The sequence below is a fragment of the Leptonychotes weddellii genome, chromosome 3, assembly GCF_054177405.1.
Source record: "Leptonychotes weddellii isolate Sample4059 chromosome 3, ASM5417740v2, whole genome shotgun sequence".
Classification (NCBI taxonomy): Eukaryota; Metazoa; Chordata; class Mammalia; order Carnivora; family Phocidae; genus Leptonychotes; species Leptonychotes weddellii.
Window position 1 is genome coordinate 73,860,646 of NC_138371.1, and position 23,762 is coordinate 73,884,407.

Below are 23,762 nucleotides of genomic sequence, written 5' to 3' on the forward strand. Positions count from 1 at the left end.
AAGAAGGCAGGAAACACTAAGCAGATGGAAGACCCAACCAAAGCTAAGAGAAAAATCAATTTTAAATGACTGATCTGATTGCAAAGGCATAGATGATCTCCCTGCCAAGGGAAAGTGTTTGGACAGGGGGCATAATCATTGCCCTGGAGCAATGAAGGGAAAAAAAGAAAAAGAAGAAGAAAAGAAAGGCATGGCTATAGAGAGAATTAGGTCTATGGGAAGGCTGGGACTGAGGTCATGAACCCAAGCCACCTGCTAGAATTGTATCAGGTGATCCAATCCATAGCATTTTAGCAACAAAGCAGAAAGCACCCTAAAGCATAAAAGAGAAAAAATACTTTGATGGTCCTCAGCAAGAGAAGCACTAATCATCTATGTTTGACAGATTGGCTATCTATCCCTTGCTTAGGTTCCTGTTTGTAAAATACTTAGCAAAACACAACACAATAAAGACATTCACTGGAGAACTAAATGCTATCCAGGGAAAGACTGAAAACAATTTGCCTCCTTTTTACTGTATCAAACACATACTAGTTAAGCACTTAGGCACCTTTCCTCTTTGCTTGCCCCTCCCCTCCATCTCTACTTTTGTTTTTTGTGGGGTTTTTTTTTTTGGTTTTTTACTTCCTACAAGATAACACGAGAACACAGTGTACATCAAAGACCTGAGCCGGCTGATTTCAAAGCTGAAAAAAACTAAAACAGCAAGCAACAGGAGTGCTGGGCACTGGGTATGAGGAATTAGAATCACCCTTGCCCAACCACCAAACTCCTTTATCTCTGCTCTTCAAAGACTAACTGTAGCACCCAGCTACTCACTCTCAAAAACCTCAGAACTCTACGAAGTCAGACATTTATTTTCCAAAATCAGCTTTTAACAGGCACTGAAAGGAAATCTACCAAGAAATGTCCACATGATTCAATGATTTTTGAAAAAATTCTTTGCAAATTAAATTTCTGGAACAAACATCAAAAACAAAGAGTAATAAGAGAACTTCATAAAAAAAATTTATTGCATTCTTTACCTCGTCCTGATCCAACATCTGCTGCTTTAGCTTTTCAGCCAGCTGGCTCTGCTGGTTAATTTCATCATCCTGAAACGAAACATCATGTTTAATGTTTTTGGGTTAGTTATGTCATTTTTGATATCCTGGTTTTCCGACGACACTCGGATACCAGGGTCTCAGCTGTAAGCTTGTTAATAAGATGAAGGGAATGGTGAGGTGCTTCCCCATAGATAAGAGACTGGCTCTGGGATCTTGATTTGGTTAAAATACCTCTGCGCCCATCTTTCTCAGCAGGTGAAACATCTGGGTATTCTGGGATATATAATATCCTACACATTCAACTCAACTCCTGTTCATCCAGAAATCAGAGATCTAGGGTTTGGGAATCAAAAGGGACTTTGGAGCTATCCCTCCCAATTCAAAGACACTAACAAAAAATAAGGCAGTGAACTTCTACCATCTGCACTATAATATATTCATATTCCAAATCTCGTCAAACACAATGACCAGGAATGCTGCCACGAGATCAGTAGGAGCGACCCATATTTCCACCTCAAATCTCTTACTTAGAGAGATGGGAAAACATTCACTAGAGAATTAATCTTCAGCATGAGCAGATCTCCCTCTTGATTAGAAGTTAATTTTCTTGGGCGCCTGGGTGGCTCAGTCGTTAAGTGTCTGCCTTCGGCTCGGGTCATGATCCCAGGGTCCTGGGATTGAGTCCCGCATCGGGCTCCGTGCTCGGCGGGAAGCCTGCTTCTCCCTCTCCCTCTCCCCCTGCTTGTGTTCCCTCTCTCTCTCTGTGTCTCTCTCTGTCAAATGAATAAATAAAAAAAATCTTTAAAAAAATTAAAAAGAAGTTAATTTTCTTGCCAGTCTAAAAAAACAAAACAAAACTCTAGGAAGTGGGGGAAAGTAATGCTTACTTTCTGGCCTATCATTAAAGTGGGAAATGATCTCCCCAAAGGCAATTTGCTTCCCTCACTCTCATTTCCTGCCACTAGGTGTTGCTGCCACAAAAGCCAGAGCGCCCGCCTCCCCCGCCTCCCCCGCCTCCCCCGCCTCACGGGCCGGTGCTAAGGCGTGTGCCTCTCCCCGGGCGCGCCGTCCACCCAGCCTGGGCAAAGCAGCAGGCAGACAACATTTCACCACGGGGGGCTCGGCCTTCCCTACAAAGATTTTCATGAATTCAAATGCAAATGTGAAGCCTAGCCAGCGAAGAACAACTTGGCTTCACGTGTACCCTCCTTTAAAAACAGGAGAAAATCCTATTTGATAACACTTCTAGGCTCTAAACCCAAGCAGAGTCAGATTCAGTATTTGGGGTCCTTCTCTGTGCCGCCAGGTGTTCTCAGGGCAGCCCAGAAAAATTCTGCACCGCACCTTTTGGCTTTTCCAGAGGTGAGGTTACGGGGGTGGACTCAAGGGTCTCTCCTGGGTCGCAGAAGCCCGGTTGTCCATGGGATGGATATTCCCTAGCCTATCTGGTCGTGTCTATGCATATATTTACATTGGACTGACTCAGTGTCACAGTGAATGCTTTCCGTGAAGCAAGAAAATCCCAAAATCAGGATTACAGGACTGTATCTCATTTTCCCTTGTGTAGAACATCTTTGGGCCTTATTTCTCTGTTTGGGGAGCCCTGTTTCTACCTGAACTTTTCACACCCATGTTTCTTTAATGGTTCAGTAAAATGCTCATGACTTTCCTCCCCAAATCCGATTTCTGGCGGGAGAATTAGGGAAATTACACCAGAGTGAAGCTGCCAAAAAATGGTACTTGCACAACTAGGAGACTATTTCCTCTTCTACTTTATAAACTTAGAATGTCAGTTACCAGGAACAATTTTGTGTTTATGTTCCTTGGCATATAAATATTAAACAACTTAACATAAAAGACTCAAGGAGTTTAACATCAGGGAGCTACCATCCCTTCCCCTGGGATACGTAAGCAAGGGCTACAAGTGAGAGAAATCAGGAGAGCAGCAGAACAGTGAAGCCAGCCCTTTGTTCTTAGACTGTGTTCACTTCAAAGCCTGAAAATGTAGGCTTCCTCCCTGACAGGTGAAAAGCCAGGTGCAAAGATTTTTGAGGTACAGCAAGAAACCAAGGGCCACCAGTCCATCTGGGAAGGATGTGAGGAAACAAGGATTACACTGTAAGAACATGAATCACTTGTACCAGAGACCCCTCCAAGACTGCACTTACCCTTTATTAAGGCAACTTCTCCAAGGAATTAGCAGAGTCTACCATAATCTTTAAATTTTTTTCAAAACTTCCAGAATAAAATGTGCTGTGTAGTCTATATCCATACATTCAAGTGCATTTCTTAGAACATGCTCACTCTGATGCTGACTCTTAAGACCTAGTCCATATATAACAGATCTCAAAGCACTTTTCAGAAAATATTCTTGGGGCGCCTGGGTGGCTCAGTCGTTAAGCGTCTGCCTTCGGCTCAGGTCATGATCCCAGGGTCCTGGGATCGAGCCCCGCATCGGGCTCCCTGCTCCGCGGGAAGCCTGCTTCTCCCTCCCCCACTCCCCCTGCTTGTGTTCCCTCTCTCGCTGTGTCTCTCTCTGTCAAATAAATAAATAAAATCTTTAAAAAGAAAATATTCTTATTCTTGAATTTTCTTATATGTGAAATGGGAGCTGTCAGTTGGTCACTGGCCACCTTTAATTACAAAAAATGTTTTCGTTGCAATGGTAATCAGTGAAATACGGTTCGACATATTTCTACTTACACGTAAATCCTCTCACACATTTCCAACAGAACACTAGTATTGGAGATGAGAAATGAAAGAAACAGTGCCAACACCAACTTGCTCTTCTTATAACCCTGCTTGCAACCACCTCTGCACCGCCCCCATACCACATAAGATGGTGTTCTCCGTTAAGTAAACAGAACCCAGAAGAGAAAGAAACTACTATTTATTGAGCAATTGCTACACACTAGAAATCTGTAATCCCTCCTGCAACTTTTTGAGGGCACAGATATGAGCCCCATGCTGCAGATGAGAAAAACATCTTCAGCAGGGTAGGTCATTCATCAGTCCAAGCCTCAGCATTATGAAGACACAAGTCTGACGCTAAAGTGTATGTTTTTCCATCACACAGTACTGCCTGGGACAGCACCTGTCCTCAGACCCCTGGAGGGACAGGACAGAGGGGCAGAGGGGGCGGCTGGGAGGAGATCGTGTAGTCTTTCTCCCACCACATTCTAATTAGATTCATGAGGGTTGACACGTTCCTCATTTAAAGGGCTAATACCACAGCACTGGGAGTCAGAAGATACACAACCCCGTTCCCCCTCTGCCACCTACAGGTGATACAAACTTGGGCAAGTCACGTAACCCCCACACAACTGGGCGAGCTTCTCACCTGGACCCAGGTACTTTCAGCTCCACCACTCAATAATCTATGAAGATGCCCTGTCCCAACTCATGTTTTCTCAAAGGTATCAAACTACCTATCCCAACAGAAGCATGAAATACCTTCTAGAACCTTTAAGAGGAGGACAAATAAGAATGACAGCTGATAAGACATAATCAGGCAGTCCATGGGTAGAGTCTCTAAGGTCAGACCACCAGCTTTGGTGCCCTCTCTGGCTGAGGCTTGTGGGCTCAGTACTCTCTCAGATCTCAGCAACCCCCTGTGATAGACCACAAATGCTAACCTCAAAATGTGTGCTTTAGAGGGTCTTCAAAGCATGTGCTATAGGAAAATGATATAACAGGAAGTGTCCTAGGCTTGTCATCAGGAGGCAGAGACTCTAGGTTCAGCTCTGCCAGCTACCAACTGAATACCCCCAAGGCATGGCATTTTCCCCTTTCATGACTCAGTCCTCATCGCTACATCTCAGAAGCTGCATTCAAGACCCTAACATTTCTCTCGGATCAGTGAATGCTCCTTATGCTACCAAAGTAGATGATCCCAATTCCAACTATGGCAGGAGTCTATTCATAGAAAACAAAGTATAGAATCAGGTTATCATCCCTCATCCAAAATTCTTTGGTTTTACTAAAGTGAACCCATCAATTTTAAAATGAAAAAGAAAATTGCAGTATGTTTAAACAATAGCATTTCTTTGGAGAAATCGAGAACTTGCATACACTGTTAACTTACTACTGATCTTCTTTTTCTCTTACTTTGACGTTTTGCATAATCATATCTGGTTAGAAATGGAAGGATAACAGTATGTCAAGTGCCTAAAGGGCAATTAACCCAGCTCTCACGGGTGTGAATATCTCATTAAATAGGTTACCAGAAGGGTAGGGTGCCCCCAGTTTACTGCTGTGGTTACAATGTGAATTCCCAGAGTCACAGATAAGCAGAACTAGCCTCACATTTTGCTTGTAAAGGTGATGCAGACTGAGCTTCACTCAGAATAGATAGGCCTATAAGATTAATGACAATGTTAACATAACAAAGCTGTTTCAGCCAAACCGGAGGTGTCCCCAAGCACTCTGAGCCGAACCACAGCAGAAAAGATGAAATCAGACTAAAAATACCAGCAACCGTGATGGAATGAACTGAAAGGATTTAGAATATTCCAAGGGCAATACGCCAAGATCACGTGAGACATCAATTTAATTTCCTATGCCTCTGGCATTCCTAACCCGACCTTCACTGGGGATGAACGATATACACTGTTCTCCACGGTCTCTTTTCCTCTGGTCCAACTTGTACATTTACATGACTATTTGAGTCCCGAAAGTTTGCCATAAAATTGGACTAACCGGACAGCATGTTCCAACTACTTCATTCAAGAGTATGCCGCTGAAAACGGATTTACCGGTAAAGAAAAAGCTGTCAGACCACACGCCACTACCATTGGTTCCTCATGCCAGGGCCTGAGAGCTCCAGGATGAAAGAACACATTTAGCTTTAGGAGACCCCACCCTGCCCCTACAGCTGGCACTACTGTTGAAGTTTTCAAGAGGTGAGGCACAGGCCCAGAGAAAAACAGAAGGGACAATTAAACGAAGATCGTGCACACTCACGCCACCCCCACTCTCCTGCCGTGATTAGCCCCGGTCCCATGTCCAGAAGTGAAGACTAGCTCTCTATCTAGACCAACTCTCTAGTCTTCCAATCAAACTTCCATGGAAGTTTCCATTCCACAAGATTCAAGTTCCCTGAGTCTGCCCAATCGAGAGCTAGGGTAGATATTAGGAAGATAGACATAAACATCAGTCTGCAGCCCATGGGGCCAATAGCTCTAGGACCTGCCACCTTTAGTCTAGGTGCCGGAGTGAGGACTATAATCTCTGGCTACAGACCTTATCATCCAGCTGTCTGTAGAGACTGGAGATCTCCTCATCATACTTCTCCTTCTCCTCTGCAGAGATGCCAGCAACAACAGGAGCAATATTGTCTATGATGGGGGTGTTATCACAGGGCTCCAGGGTTTTCTGGTCCTTAGCACTGATCTGTTCATCCTCAGGCACAGCTTCTCCTGCAAAGCACAAGAGGATTTGGGGATTGAAGAAATTCAGCATATAACTCTATAGGAAGAGTTCCAAAAATAGCCACTCCCTTGAAAAGACACAGAGGACACAATAAAGAGTTACTGTAGAGAGTTGGAGCTTGTGTTCTTTCTATCTGACAAGAAAGGTTGTAGTTAACTGACCAAAACTAGTCTAAGGAAGAAGATGGCTATATAATACTTCCTCTCTCGTGATGCATCACTTAAGTACCCTGGCACTACCAACCACTCTTAACTAATACAGCTTGCAGTGACATCCAGAATTTTTTGCATACACTTTCCTTTTGTTGGGGAATATTCTGGGGTATTACTAGAATCACATTCTATCTGGTGGTTGATTCACAGGGAAACAGACCTCTGAGGCATCCTAATTACCAATTAATCAGGTTACCATTTCATTAGGAGAAACAGCCAAATCAAAGAAATTCACCACTATTGAAGAGAACACTGCAGGGCCATAATCCTCTGAATTTCAGAATCTCCAAAACTGAAGGAGAAAACCAGGGTAGCCCTGGAACCAGGAGCTCTGACTGACATCGCACAAACACACATTCTACTACCATCCGCTCCCCTAGGAGGTCAGAATTAATCGGCTCATCTGGAGAGTTCAAATGGAATAATTTCTTATGATGTCAAGTAAACCCACGAAAAAAAAAGCAGCCAATCCAGAATATCGTGCAGAGACCCTGCATACCACTTCTCAGTTTACAGACTAGCACATACCACTTCTCAATCTGCAGAGCAGTGTTTGTCCAGGCCTTTGAAGGAAGCATTAACAAACCTGACTATTCAAATTGAGGGGGAAAAGTGAAGTTCTCAAGCTGGTCACTGGGCAGCCCCAACAAGAAAATCACCTTGTAAAGACAGACTGCATAAAAAGGAGTCTATGAAAACCATGTGGCCCAACTGAGTCTCTCAAACATCTTTTTGGAAAGCAAACTAAAACCAAGTACACTTTTCCATCACAATGTTTACCATCAACTTCATACTCAGTTTGCTACAATCAGTGAGCATCTGCAATGTTCCAAGCCTCACCCGGCTCTCAGCCCATAAAATGCATTTTGTGGAAAGTCCCCAGGAAAACTGCCCTAAGACAAAGGGAATTTCTCAAAAAAAAACAAAAAAAAACAAAAAAAACAAAAAACCCACCCACACACACACAAAAAAACAAAAAAACAAAAAAACTGGATCCCCTCATCTGTGGCTTCATTAGCAGTATGCATCATGCCTCAAGGAAGCAGCTTGAACATTGTACACATTTATCTCAATATAAACAAAACACTCTGTGATGGGTTAGCTTTGCTGCTTAAGATTTCATTATCTCACCTGATAATTACAAAATGGTAGGAAGGCCTCCCTGTCACATAAAATTAACATCCAGTGATTTCGTTTTTGTATCACAGTTCCATTTGAAGCAGAACCTGGAATAAAGTATTCCTTTGCTGAATATAAGACTGAGTCAACCCTTGTTTCATCTGAAGCTCAACCAGACTGTACTGTACCTACGCCTTTTTCTAAAATTATTGACCTGAGACAAAACCAGAATATCAGAGTAGCCTTTGAACTGAACCTGAACCAAATCAATATTTCATTCAGTTCCAATTCCTAGTTTAAAACATCCATCAACGACCTTAGTGTGCAGACTGGATTTCATCCAATTAAAGGATGTATATTCTCTACAGTCTGCTAAATCCACAGGCTATAAAAGCAGTACCATGTTCTAGTTCCCAAGGATTTTTTTTTTTTTTGCTTAAATATATATATCTATCTTTTTCTAACCACAGATTACATACACAAAAACTATAAAGCCCTCCTTCACCCCTACCTCCCAATTCTGTTCCTTCTCCAGAGAAAGTGACCACAAACATTTTCATAAATCTTTCCCCTATTTGGGTTATGACCATATCTCTAATTTTTCAGCTCTACCTTCTGAACTTTGTGAACAGGGCAATCCAGTGCAGCATGAATTTTATCTTTCAGCTTAAGCATGATGGTGAAATTCTTAACAGTACTAGACCAGAAACCAGGCAGAACATAGTCCTATTATCCTACGCCAACTGGCCCCAAGTGCAGAGGTGAGATACAAACACAGCTGGAAGAGACCCAGTCCCCGTGTTTTTTGGTTCCACATGGCTGAGAGTCAGCGCCACCACGAGGCTGGAGTGAGCCAAGGAGCCCAGGGATGAACCCCTATAACCCAGCAGCAAGTGACCCTAAATCTGCCCTCTTGTCCCACTGAGGAATCACAGCATCACTGAGTACCAGAGTTGTCCAAGAATAGCGCAGTCCATCAAGCCAGCCAACGCTGCTACAAGGCACCCTGAGAGTAATCAACAAACCGCATAACATCTCCAGTGCTGTGGCAGGACGCTGAGCCACACGGCACCTTCTCACTGACTAATTAATCACAAGCCCATCTCCGGCTTCACCTCTTGGTTTGCCTTTTCCGTAAAAGAAAAAATAAATAAATAATGCCTTTAACACGGCATTGTTTTAAAGATTGAATTAACATAGTATATGTAAAAAAACCACACACACAAAAGGTATTATTGTTTAAGGTCCATCTCTGACCCCGTCCTCTCCCTAACAAACTGTTAACTCTTCAGGCTTTGCAGATATTTTTACTTATTCTGAGATTATTGTTCCTGAGGTCTTCATAATACCTTTGTGGTTGTAGCTCAGTTCCAAAAATAAAACACAATGTAGCTATGCCAAGTCCCTTTCAGCTTTATTTTTATTATTACTAAAACAATATTCGAAACCTACAGCAGACTTTCTGGTTTCTCTTAAACAATTCTACGAATCAAAGCATCAACATGTCCCCTACAAAGCTGCATCTAAACAAGGAGCTCTTCCCAGTTTATATTCCAAAGGTCAGGCAGTCAGGATTATTTTTTACAGCAACCGTTCAGGCCGAGAACAAAGCAGCAACAAGCAGGAACAAAAGCAGCAGGCTTCTATGGGAGAGCACAGCTCCTGCCCAGAGAGGAACCGAGGGCTGGTTTCCCCAAACACTGCTACCCTTCAAAGGACCGAGGAAATGACTTCCAGAAGCGTCCCTGCTAACTACACTGTCCAGCTCACAAACACGCCTGGGGATTGTAAATTCCCAACGCTATGCAAGACCTGACACTCGGCAATCTGTCTCCATGGCAATCTCACCACGTTAATCGTGAATATTCCCTGCACTGCAGTGGACTGAGTCTCCAGAGAAGCCCCCACGAGGCGATTACGGAACAACTGATTGTAACAAGGCAGACAACAGCTGCAAACAAACCCTGGAGGAAAAAAAAAAAATGTCCTAAAATCTGGTGGTGGGGGATCGGAAAAGGACCACCAAATGAAGAGGCGCATCTATTTTTATTTTTAGTCCCCTTTTTTCATTAAAAGCAAATTTCTCTTAGTTCATGCCCTGAGGCTTTATACCTGCTGTCCATCGGGAAAGAGCTTATAATACTGTAAAGCATCTGATTTCCTACAATGAAGGCTCCCCCCACGCCCACTAGAAACCTTTCCCTTCTTTAAATAAGCATTCTGGCATTTCCTATTGTCAGATGTAATTACCTTTAAGGACTAAAAAGATTTGTGTGTACACAGGACCATTCACTTGGAGCACACCTACATGGTTTGCAGAGCATTTTAATTATAAAATGAAAACCTCCCGAGGGCATAAATAGCGTTTCTACAAAAAAGTAAAAATCCATCAATTGCAATAAACAAGAATGACAGACTAATCAAAAATACTCGTTAGGGCTATTAGTTAAAAATTCTAAAAAAGGCTTTTTGGTTTTTTGTTTTTTCCAAAAAAAAAAGAAAGAAAGAAAACCATTAGACTGCCAGCAATTCATTAAAATTTCACACATGAAATAGCAACGAGCTAGTTATCCTTTTCATAAATTGAGTCCCTAAAGCCTCTGGAGGACATAGAAAGGTAATTGCATTCTCTCAGCAACTCCAGGGGCAGAGATTGGCTGGTCACTCACAGCTTCCGTCAGAAACCACAGCAGATCAGGCAAAGGACGTGCTTTCTTTTAATACCAATTAAACAGGCCCAGTGGCAGACCTAATGGTAGGTAATTTCTATATCAAAGAAACTAAAAGGAAATCTTTAAGTTGCCAGATGGGTAAGAGCAGCTGGATGTCAGTACATAAATGTGAGGTTTAAAAAAAAAAGAAAAAAAGTCATTCCTTTATGGGATTATTTTGCACACAAATAGCATCTCTCACCTTAGTTCCTAAAAATATTGTAAGCAGTTTAAGACATTCTCTAATCCCTTCTAATTTTCTTTTTTTTTTTAGATTTTTTTTTTTAAATTTATTTGACAGAGAGATAGCGAGAGAGGGAACACAAGCAGGGGAGTGGGAGAGGGAGAAGTAGGTTTCCCACGGAGCAGGGAGCCCGATGCGGGGCTTGATCCCAGGACCCTGGGATCATGACCTGAGCCAAAGGCAGACACTTAATGACTGAGCCACCCAGGTGCCCCTAGAGTAATTTTCTAATAAACTGGTCACCCAGGACTCTGAAATCTCTCTACAGTCCTGACCGCTTGAATAGCCCCCACCATTCTCTTAGCAGTCAGTATTTCTATTAGTGTTTGGCTGTACTCTCAAAAGAAGAGTACCTAACAAATCAGATGTCTCAGATGAAAGGCTGACTTCTGAGCGGGAGAGAGGCGGGCACCATCTTCCATATCTTTAATGCTAAAAGAGCAAATTGTGTGTGCCACGGAGGCCACCCGGTCCCACAAAGCCCGGGATCAGACTCCAGGTTGCAGATTTAGCCAGTTAGGTAAACCAAGCCTGATGGCCTGGCAGGGTTTAAATTGTGAAGAACAAGTCTGTTCTAGAGATTGCCGATTTTTCCACACCTTCCCAGTCTGTGATGAAATCATTTCTTTGCATGACTTCAGCAGATGGGGTAAATCTACATCCATTCTGTTATTTAATATTATATTTAATTATTCAAGAGACCCTGCAGATGAGCCCTATTGTTGGGTCATTTCCCTGCACTTCTGACACCTGGATTTTCAGGGCCTCCTTTTCTGACTTAAGCCCCTGTAAAACGGGATTGCTTTTTTTTTTTTTTTAATGGTTCAAAAATTTATTTTCCATTTTATGGCCCTTTTTAACATGGACATTTTTTAAATTATGGTAAAATATACATAACTTAAAATTTACCATTTTAACCATTTTTAAAGTATATAGTTCAGTGGTGTTAAGTATATTCACATTGTTGTGCAACCATCACCATAATCTCCAGAAATTTTCCAGCCTGCAAAACTAAAACTCTGTTCCCCTTAAAAAGATCACCTTATTTTCCCCTCTACCCAGCTTCTGGCAACCACCATTCTACTCCCTGTCTCAATGAATTTGACTACTCTAAATACTTCATATTAAGTGGAATCATACAATTACTAGCCTTTTGTGTCTGACTTAATTCAGTTAGCATAATGTTTATACCTTATTTTAGTGTTACAAAAATTAAATAAATTTGACAATGCTTAAAAAATTGCTATATGTAGTACAGATCTTTTCAAGGTGCTCAGTAACTAATTAATATCACACAGTCACCTCTTAATATCAAATACCAACTGTTAGTTGATATTTCAAGGCCCAAGTGTTTGTTCATGAGAGATACAATCTCACTTACATGGCTTACATATTCTTTTTTTTAATTATGTTATGTTAATCACCATACATTACATCATGAGTTTTTGATGTAGCGTTCCATGATTCATTGTTTGCGTATAACACCCAGTGCTCCATTCAATATGTGCCCTCTTTAATACCCATAACCAGGCTAACCCATCCCCTCCCCTCTAGAACCCTCAGTTTGTTTCTCAGAGTCCATAGTCTCTCATGGTTCATCTCCCCCTCTGATTCCCCCTCCTTCATTTTTCCCCTCCTACTATCTTCTTTTTTTTTTTTTTTTAACATATAATGTATTATTTGTTTCAGAGGTACAGGTCTGTGGTTCATCAGTCTTACACAATTCACAGCGCTCACCATGGCACATATCCTCCCCAATGTCTATCACCCAGCCGCCCCATCCCTCCCACCCCCCACCCCTGGTTGCTGGAGTGGTGGGGGATTGCTTTTTAAAGGACAATATTCAAAGAAGTATCAGAGAAGAGGGCATGTGTAAAGACTGATCTGGCAGCAACAGGGAACTGTGGGCCCATCCCCCTTCTGAGGGTCATGGCCCTGGGCCCTCAGCCCTCCCTCCCCAAACTCCCCATCAAGAGTCTTCCGGATGTACTGGGGGGACAGGGCAGGGTGAACTGGGAGCCATTATTCACTCTGAATGCAGCTATCTAAATCTATCCCCATTTGTAAGATTGATTGTTCAAGTCTTTTCCATGTATAAAATGAACAAACAACAGAGCTGGAAAAAAGAAAACAATCCTGCTTCCAACAACTGCCCACTCCATCTATCTGTCCTTAAGCAGGTAGGCTGAACAAAATCCCTGAGGCTGAAGCTGCCAACAGAGCTTCCAGATTCCAAGGACTGTCAATCGATTTCAGCCCACAAGATGTCACTAGCAGATTGTACTGAACAGGTGTTTTTCAGTCACTCCACACCCATTCTCCTTTCAGCACCACAACTTCCTTATGAGCAATTACCTCTCCCAGCACATGCAGGATTCGTCAGAGGACACAGCAGAGGGCCCCAGGCTTCCTCAACCGAAGCACACCACCAAACACAGTTATCTCCCTTCTCTCCTGGGCCTCCCTACCCATCCAGATAATGTAAGGAAGGGGGAGAAAACTCAAGAGGGGACTCACGCCAGGTGTGGCCCCTTATGAGCCCTGCATCTCTGTAGCAGTCCCAGCTTTGCTGGATGAGGCTGGTTTCTCAGCTGTCCTTTGGTTCTGTGAGTCATTCACAGACTTCTCATGCTTTCCTGTTTTGTTTAACCTAAGCAGGGTCAATTCCTATCCCGTGTAACCCAAGGAGCCTGGCACTGTGGGGAGTGGAGTGGCTCTCCTTATTCCTTCTTTATAAAAACAAGGCATGACCTCCCTTTAAGCCAGCACGCATATGCCCTGAGCCTTGCCTTAAAGCCAACGGCAGAAATGAATGAAGGCTGGGTGTAATTATATACATTACAAGTCAGCTGCCATATTCTGAGAATCAAGTTCTACTATGTCCAGAGGAGAAAACTGCCAGGCTCGCATTTTGAAGTAGCCCATGAAGCTAGAAGGAGTTGAAAATTGGTAGTGGTGGAGGTCTGGGGCAGAACTAGCCTACGGGCATGGAATAGGGTAGTATTTCACACCTTTTGAATGACTTTGGGCTGGGAATGCTCTCTCCTGCAGCACAGTCCCATTACCACCAACTATATCAACTTCTTCACTTTCCATGGCCTGCCTGGACCCGATATGCCATTGTGACATCGTGTTCTTTCATCCTCTGACTCCCTGGTTTTCCTACCTCCGTCTACAGAACAGCAGAAAGGGGAAAGCACAAGCATGCGTATACACGCACACTTTTTCTCAGCTCCACTCCTTCTCTCTTGCTCTTCCACAGCTAGAGCAGCCAAAGTTTTAGAATTATAAACACACCATGCAAAGACGGACCTCTCTTTCCCAGCGGAGAATGCATACCATGGGCAGTGCTGCTTTCAGTTGTTCAGCCCACAATGTGGAAACATCAACACCCAGGATTCACTGAGGTGAGCTCAGTGGCTGCCTCCTACAAGTTCAGAGCCAATGTGTGGGTCAAATTCCAAAAGAAAGCTGGAAATACCCTGTCACTTGGGTTTTAGTGGAGGGCACCACCTCTTCTCGACTTCACCTCTCAAAATCCCAGCTCTCCAGTTGACACGAACCAGCCATGCTCTCATGATGATGAGGAATTAGGCCTGGTGCTCGGGACACTGCTAAGGAGTTTCCGGTCCCTTCTTTCCTGGTGTGGCATTTTTCATGCTCCTCTAACTGGCCTGAACACAAACCACTCGGGCCATGTGCAGACTGCACAGACAGTGGAGAGACAGTGAACCTGCAGAAGTTGCCTTATGTTCAGATCCCTGCTCCGTCAGTGACTGAGCCACCTCGGGTGAGCCTTCTAGCTTGTTGAAACCTCAAGGGCTGCTGGAGGACTAAATGCCCAGCCTAGGCACATAACAAAAAGCTGGGGGTTGTTTTGTTGTATGTGGGACACAGTTAGTCCTTGAGATAGTCCTTCACTCACAGCTGCTCCAAGGACCAGCTCCAGGATGCCACCACCTGCCTCACTTCCAGCCTCAAATTTGTATCACTGAAGTTGGTTCTCCACATTTGAAAACTTTTGCTTTCAGAAAAATTATCCCTTTTTTTTTTTTTTAGATTTTATTTATTTATTTGTCAGAGAGAGAGAGGGAGAGTGCACAAGCCAGGGGATCAGCAGGCAGAGGGAGAAGCAGGCTTCCTGCCAAGCCAGGAGCCCAATATGGGGCTCGATCCCAGGACCCCGGGATCATGACCTGAGCCCAAGGCAGACGCTTAATGGACTGTGCCACCCAGGTGTCCCCCCAAAAATTATCTTTAAAACATAAATGTTAGCTTGGGAGGACAGGAGAGCTCTGCAGATCCCCTTCTCTATTACATTCACTCAGTGATTACATGGTCATCGTGGAGGGGGGTCTCTCTCAAGACTCTCTCTCCCTCTTCTCTTCCCTCTCTCTACAGAGGCCCTTACCCCTACCTATGCCTTTATGTACTTCCTAAAGCTCAACTCACATTTCTTTCCCTAGCTCAGCCAGTGCCTCTGAGCTCTAGACCCTTCGACCTAACTTCTTATTTGACATTTTCACCTGGATGTTCCACAGGCACCTTGAACTCCCCTCCACGTCTCCCTTGTCTCTAGTCTGGTTCTTCTCTGGCGTTTCTTTTTTCAGTGAATGGTTCCACCCTCCATCCAACACGGCAAGCAGGAAAACTTGGCACTCTATCTCTCTATAGCCAGCTCCTCACCAAGCCCTGCTGATTTTACCTCCTAAATACCTCTCTGGTCCATCCATGTCTCTCCCTTGCCATTGCCCTGTCTCTCAATTCAACTACTGTAACCTCATCTCCGGAAGACCATCCTTGTTCCTGGCCCTTCTCCTACCCTCTCTAGTCCATTCTCCAACACAACCAATGGATCTTCAAAAATGCAAATCTTATCGTATGATCTTCAGTTGAATATCCTTGAAGGGCTTCTCATTGCTTCCTAGATAATAACCAAAATCCTGAACCAAAACTGTTTAGCCCTGCACAGAACAGGCCTGCCTACCCCTCCCACCCCGCCCCAGCTCGCCACACTGGCCTTCCTGCTGCCAACCCCCTCAAAGTTGCCCCTCGGGATGTTGTAAATGTGGCTTCCTCCACACCAACCCCCATTTCTACCTTGCTGCTCCTAACTGCTCTCTTTCTCTCAGAGCTTATTCCCTAGGTTGCTTACTCCCTAGGTTGCTTACCGGGGGAAACCTTCACTAACTTCTCAGTCAAGGTCAGGGCCCATTATAATAACTTAGTACCTTATCCTTTCCCTTTTTAGTATGCAGCATAGACATGTTTATTGATTGTGGCTGGAGTCTGTCTCCCCCATCAGACTGTAAGCTCTGTAAGGGCAGAGACCATGACTGACGGCTCACCCTTTCCACTCCAGCAATGGATTAAACACATGCTTACATAACATACATCTATGAAAGTCTATCATGTGCCAGAAACCATACATGAGTTTTCCTAAATTATGTATGTAAGGTCTTATGTAGGATCTCACCCTGTGGGACATGGAAAACAGTGTACTTCTAAGTAGATCTGCAAGGTGGATGAAGTGGGACAAATAATTAAAATGATGCCAAGTTAAAAGTCCAAAAGCAAGGGGAGAGTGCCAGGCAGGAGGGTGAGTTAGGCAAACAGGGCAGCAGGCCAACCCCAGAGGACAGAGTTGGTGGAGGGATGGAGGATTGCAGGGTGAGAGCTTGGCAAGGGACAGGACAGAAGAGAAAACAACGAGGCTAGTTGCCCACTGCTCAGTGTTCTAAGGCCAGCTCCACTCCCTGTACCAAAAGGTGTTACTGAATGTTCCAGTTGCCCAGCAGAGAACTGACCCAAGAGGATCCCAGAAATAGAACAAAATTTCGTACGGCCGCTCCTCACCTTGCCAACCATTCCTCCCTACTCTCCTAACTCCTGCCAAATCGCAAGGAATCATCCACCAGCCCCAGGTGCTGAATTATTCAATTATTCTAGCAGCTTTCAAAACATGTGTGCAGCTAGAAAATCTCCCAAAAAGAATTGTGTTATTTAGGCTACTAGGTCATTTCTTGAACCTCTTTTGAATCCTGCTTTGCTTCGCAACTGTTTTTCCATTGAATAGTAGGTCATTGGCACCCCACCTTTCCTAGCAAAAAACAGTGGCAAACATAGAATCACAAGAAGATCTGCCACGAATTCTGCAGTTACACACAGACGGGTCCCGCCCCCATCCTGCCTGCAGCCCCCAGGCTCCCATGCTCGCCCCAGAGACGAAGATCTACGGCAGTGCCTGAAATACATAGTGGACACAACGGCAAAGAGTCTGAATCTCCAACTATCCACTCTGCCCCTACAAACACACCAACCTGCCTATTTCTGTAAAAAAAAAAAAAAAAAAAAGACTTATACCTTCTAATTCCATCACAATGCTAAAATTTCCGAAATAATCTGTCTGCACTTGGATCTGGAAACCCTCTTCAATGCCTCACCCACAACCCACCCACCCAGTGTGTGTCAGCTCTCTGAGATATTTTCTTTGAGTAAAACAAAGAGAATGTGTTTTGGGGGGGGGAACTAGTCACGAAATAAGCCTATAAGACTCCATTTTAGCACGAAGCTGCTTCAGGAGTCCTCTATTTCTGGCTCTGAAGAAGCAGAGCATGAAGAGCAGTTGGCCTCTCAAAAATGCAAATATTTGCCAGCAGTAACTTTTAACCCCAAGTCAATTACAAAACTCACATAGGAGAGAATGACATTTTTCATTTAATCAAAAGCAGTCTGAGCCACAAAGTCTCAGACGCTGCCCTCAAAACCTCAAATGTGGCTACCAGAGAGAATTACACTAACAGAGGAGCATCTCTTTGGAAATAGATTAAGGCAACCTTGCAAATAGTCACTTGCCCACACTAAGCACACCTGTCAGCCAAGGGACGGGGTCGGGGCGGGGCCAAGCTGTGCTAAGCAATGAGAACACATCGCTCATTCACACAGGTGTTGCAAGGCAGGACCAAGCTCCGCCATGATCCCCTCCTTCCCAAGTGTCCCAGGATACCAGTTGTCCCAGGAGAAGGAACACACAGACTCATGCCTCATTCTTCCTCTCCATTCTTCCTTACCATTTCTCCATCTGTTTAGCTCCATCTCCAGATGCTGGATAACGTTCTTCAGAGTCTTGTTTTTCTCTTTCTCTTTTTCGTATTTCTTCTTCCATTCTTCTGCTGTCAGTTCCAGATTCACCGAGACTGTATTCTTGATGGTCTTAGCCCTGGGGTCAAAGACGGAAGGGAAAAATTCTGAGAGTAGCTATTAGCATTAGCTACATCATGAATACAATTAAGCCTCAAATGCTTTCGTACCCGAAGGCTGGGACTGGGGGAGCAGAGGGGACCCTGGGACCTACTGCCTCCTAGCTCTGTTACTGGCACCGCTGCCCTGAAGGCTCCACACTCAGAATTCCCTTTTCTCCTTTCCCTCCTACCAGTCTAAATTCCAAGGCTTTTCCCTTGAATTGTCTCCCAGGGCCACCTTTTTCTGTTCCCCCTGCCACCATCTTCATCTATGTTCTCAGCCCTGACTTACGGTGATGGTCTTTCTCAAGCACTCAGCACCCTTCTCTAAGCACCTTGTATGGCCCTGCCAGGTTCGTCTTCCTAAGTAAGTTTCCTTTCTATCTTAACATTTAGGAAACACTGGGGTTATACCAAGACAACTGAGACAAAGTCTACAGCCCTGTAGAGCTTACAGTTTCTCCTACCAATAAACTACAGACTGAAGTAATGCAATCGGTTGTTTCTGTTACTCACATTTGGTACCTAGAATCATCCCCAATGCATTGAACACATGTCAACACGTGTTTCCCGGGACAGGTGGGCCACTTAATGGTTTCAGTCCAGCCAAGGGAAACCAAGGCTCCCCACTGAGCACACACCACCCGCCCCCCCCGTCACCGGCAGCTGTCACCATATATGAGTAGAGGGCCCACTACTCTCATCCCATGTTTCAAGGAAAGTCAGCACTTGAATATTTTTATTTGTATCTCCCAGTTTCAAACAATTTTCCAAAATAACGTGTAGGGCAAACAAACATGTCTGAGGGCCACCATTTTGTCATTCCCAGTATAAGAGATGGAGTGACTTTCTAGGGCATATGGCTGGGGGGGGGGGGGGGGCAGGTGATGCCACAGTGGATGTCTGGACAGTTACCCAAGGGAGCAAGTGATGAGAGCAAAGCAGTGACAGCTCTAGCTGACACCAAAGACAAAGACACGATTCACCTAGTTACCTACAGAAATGAACACACAAGCAGACCTGCCCAGTGAAAAAAGAAACTGACACGACAGAATCCCACTTATTATTTACTTCATAAGAAGGCAGAAACCTCATTTAAAAATGTGATATCCTGTTTTATTTGCTCTCCACTTTTCCATTTTAAACTCCCGCAAGTCCTTGTACTGTCATATTTGCCAGCATTATCTGATATGTGATTCAGGTTAATTACTGTTGTCAGGAAACGACATTTTGGACATGATTTTTATTTCAGTGAGAGAAATTTCACCAGCCCCCACCAGGGCTACAAATGTCATTCCAAAAATTAATTCCTAAAGCAGACAACTAAATAACCCAACTGTCAAAAGAGGAGTGAAATTAAGTCAACGTGAGACTCCACTTAAGAATTAGTAAAATTCGCCCTCATTCACTGTAGCTTGAGGCTTCTGTCGCCAGAAGTGCTTCAAGTCTAATTTTTCAAATCGTGGCCATGTTATTACTACTTCCAGTCCGCGCCAGCTTGCCACTCTCACATCACCTTCAAAATAATGCAGGCGTTATTTTGCCTCTCTGAAGCTATATAGGAATGGCAAGACCACCCAGCCCAACAGTTCAGGGATGTTATCTCCCCGACATAGGAAAACAAACCAGTGATCTGCAGGAGCCTTACTCTAGCCATAAATTTACTGCTCACTCACCATTTTTATACGTCAATCGCACTGTGACAACATTTGGTTAATCCCAATGTGACCTGATCACTCCCAAAGGAATAGAGAAGTGTCTTGAGGCTTCATTCCCAAACACCCTCAGGTTTTTTAGCCAGAGCCCCCAAGCTGTATATAGAAATAAATGCCTATTCCAGAAGTTATATCCATAGCAGGCACTGAGCAAAATCCTAACCAAGGCTACTTAGGGGAAGACCTTAACTAACCTCATGTATATACCCTAACGGCAAGACCCGCTCAGCGCTAATGAGCCAAATCTTCAGGGTACAGTTATCAGGGTCTCTGCTTTGCAGTTTTTCTTTGTTTCTGTTTGCCTCAGAGAGTCAAGCACTGCTTAAGTAATATATGATCCAGACTTGCCCCAGATATAACATCCTCCTTTCCCCAAAGGAAGGGAACCAGGACCCAGTTTTTAAAAGACCTCAATGCTAATGAATGTTAACCACCTTTGAAAAAGAATGTTAACTGGGGCACCTGGGTGGCTCAGTCAGTTAAGCATCTGCCTTTGGCTCAGGTCATGATCCCAAGGTCCTGGGATTGAGCCCCATGTCAGCCTCCCTGCTCAGCAGGGAGTCTGCTGTTTCTCCCTTTCCTTCTGCCCCTCTCCCCTCCTGTTCTCTCTCTCTCAAATAAATAAATGAAATCTTTAAAAAAAAAAAAGAATGGAAGAAAAAGAATGTTAACCACCAGACCAAGCACAGCAAAGAGCAGAGACCACAGTACATCTTCTAACTGAGATCCCCATAGGGAGTCAGTTAGTCAGAAAAGGATTCTTTTAGATATATTTCACTGAGTAGAAGGAAGACCCTGCCCTCCTGTACTCGAGCATTCTATTTCCTGCCCAGCACCTCTAGGTCTCTCTGTCCCTGAATTTGCAGTTTTCACGTTCGGAAGCATATGTCCAGGCGTCTAGGACTGCCAACCATGTCCATGTCTACCACCAAGGTTAAGCCCCCATGGGTGACAACACTCTACAGGCATTCTCATAATTTGGCCCTTGAATCAAGCCCTGTTGAAGAGGGGACTTCCTAGAACTATTTGGTTCACATCACTCTACATGATAAATCCCATCCCCATCCAATTCCTCAATATTTGTCTATACTTATACTTGGGGGTCATAGTTCTAAATCATATACATGTTACATATCACTGGAATTTCTTCTAATTACTTTGGCCTCCCTGGAAGAGCCATAAAGATGTTTGCTCTTGGTATCTTCCAACTTCTTGTTTTCATCATTTTCCTTCCATTATACATTATAACTCTATATGTATCACATGATTGTGGAGACTGGAAAGTCTGAAAGTCAGAGGGCAGGCCAGCGGGCTGGAAACTCAGGCAGGGATTGATGCTGCAGTTTTGAGGCAGAATTTCTTCTTCTCTTAGAAACCTCAGTTTTTGCTCTTAAGGCCTTCAACTGATTGCATGAGGCCCACCCATGTTATGGAGAGCAATGTGCTTTACCGAAAGTCAACTGACGGTAGATGTCAACCTCATCTACAAAAAGCTTCACAGCAACACCTAGATTAGTGTTTTATTAAATAATTGAGTACTACAGCCTAGCCAAGCTGACACATAAACCATCACACCTTCTAATGTGTTTTGAGTTCTGGTTCCTGCATAAAACACCTAACCTTCTTCTGGAAACATGACTGATGCAAAGCATCTTCCCATTTCCTGGTGAGGCCATTTTCCTTGCTTGTGAGTCGGGGGTATAGGGAATGAAAAATTAAAAGCTCTAAATTTTGTGTCTTTTGAAAAGCTCTAGTCTCCTGAGAAACACTGAAAAATGACAGATTTGGATGAGGATTTGGCACCTGGTTAAACCTCCATCACCCACAGTATATCTCCCTCTAAGAGCAAAAATTAACCTTATTGGTGTTTCAGCAACAAGCACTGCAACAGGGGGTGATCTGAGTCTTTTTCCATTTTATGTCAAAAGTATAGCCAAGGGTCTCCCTTGGCCAGAGTGCTCACTCTTACCCCTGCAGATAACTTGCTATCATGCTCTGGTGACATGAGTTTTGCAAGCACAGCACTCAGGACTAATTGAGCTTCCACACAACTGGGCAAGAGGAGGCAAAATTTAAAAAAAACAAACAAAAGTACATCTCAGAGGGGCGCCTGGGTGGCTCAGTTGGTTGAGCGACTGCCTTCAGCTCAGGTCATGATCCTGGAGTCCCGGGATCGAGTCCCGCATCGGGCTCCCTGCTCGGCGGGGAGCCTGCTTCTCCCTCTGACCCTCCCCCATCTCGTGCTCTCTCTCTCTGTCTCATTCTCTCTCTCAAATAAATAAATAAAATCTTAAAAAAAAAAAAAAGTACATCTCAGAAAAAGAAGAGTATTACTTTCCCCAAATTACCAATTCTCCTCCTTCTGCGTACAACATACAAATTAAGCCTTTGAATTATTCATGTTAGATCAATCAAAACTCTTTGTGTCAAAGATGTGCTGATTTAGGCCTACTCCAAACTGATCTGTCTGCCCCCAGGGGGCCCCCTTTTCCTTCATTACTCCCCCATCAAGGTACATTAAATAGGCTTCCAAGATAACTGGGTGATTCGAGTTCATACTTCTAAAACTTACAAATATCCTTTTTGAATAGTGCTATGAAAGTACTTTGGAAGAGTAATTAAAGACTAAAAAAAAAAAAAATGCTGGAAGCCAAAAGAAAAAAAAAATCAGTGAAAGTGTTCTAATTTGAGTATCTTATCCCTTAAAAGAAGGAAGTGTTCTGTCTTCCCACAGTTCAGCTTTTTGACTCTGGGCTGCCTAGAAATTCAAGTGTCCCCTCCTTAACTAGATTAAAAGCTCTTGAGAGCACAGAAAATGGCTCCTACTTCTTTACTAGCACAATACTGGGCACTCAGGGTGACCAAAGGACATGGGTCTGACCAAATACAAGAGCCAGAATTCATCACTGAAACCAAGAAACAGACAGTGTTCCTTTTTCCCTTTTAATTCCAGTACCTAATCTAGAATCCTAAAGAGTGCTCACTTGGTAGGCTGCTCTCGGGCATTTGTAGACTCTATCATGTTTCTACTGCTTCAAAGGACATACTTTTGTTTTATTCAGGGCATCAATACAGTAAAATAGCCTAGCAATAAACATGGACTTGCTTCACATCCTTGAAAGAACCACATGGGAATAACGAAGGAACCTCGTACAGCCCTAAGGTCTGGCCACTCCTGCAACAAGAGCATAATAAACACTCATTACACTGCATTTGAGATGTGCCCAGCAGTCTTTTCTGAGTTCAAAGTGCTTAATCTCATTAGCTATCAGATACCATGTCTAATCCGATGTTCAGACTCGTGTCTGCTGTGTAATTGGGTTCAATGCGTACATCTAACAGTAAAGCAGGTATGGGCCCCATAGAGAAGTTAGACGTCCTTGAAGAATCCATTAACTAACTCAGGGATAGAGGGAGAGGAACCAAACCTCACACCTTTCTAATTATAGGGCTGGAAAACACACCAGATCTAAACCTAACCAAACTTCTGGACATAATGGTGTCACAGTTCAACACCTGCCCTAATGTTCTAAGGAATCCTACACAACAAGCATTTGACTCAACCGTTCATTCATTCGATAAGCATTTATTAAATGACCGTCTACTTATACTAGTAGTGCTGGATGCTTGTTGGGATGACTGACGCGGATGATAAACCCCGTTCCTACCCTCACGGAGCCTAGTATCCAGATGACTCTGATAAAAGATGGCAGACCAACCCATTCCAGTTAAAAAAGATAATTGACATCTTATTTTTATTTCCTGGAACCCCAAATTAGCATCAGTATTTCTTTAGTCTTTCATTCTAGAAACCTACTTCTCACTTTACCTCACTCAGTCCGGCCCCTTCTCCCCGAGTCTATCCCATACATTCCATTCCACTCCGTGCAGTCCCATCTGTTCTGGGACTTTCCCAGCCTGCACACTGTTGAAGAGGGAGGCAAAGGGAAACCTGCAACCACTGAACACCCTAACACATGCCAGCCCGCCCCTGTGCTAAGTCAAAGCTGAAGCAACTCATTAATCCTCCCAACAATTCTCAGA

At 43.9% G+C, this 23,762-nt stretch overlaps 1 protein-coding gene across 2 annotated transcripts in view; it reads right to left on the reverse strand.

Moving 5' to 3' along the window:
• The window catches only part of KIF5C (kinesin family member 5C), a 171,810-nt gene that overhangs the window by 45,505 nt on the left and 102,543 nt on the right, over nt 1-23,762 (reverse strand). For both annotated transcript variants that reach the window (XM_081814471.1, XM_081814470.1), the window contains exons 11-13: nt 17,833-17,981; nt 6,288-6,463; nt 1,026-1,094 (exon numbers count right to left, since the gene is read on the reverse strand). In XM_081814471.1, the coding sequence (XP_081670597.1) occupies nt 1,026-1,094; nt 6,288-6,463; nt 17,833-17,981 (394 nt within the window). The remainder of the gene's footprint in view (nt 1-1,025; nt 1,095-6,287; nt 6,464-17,832; nt 17,982-23,762) is intronic.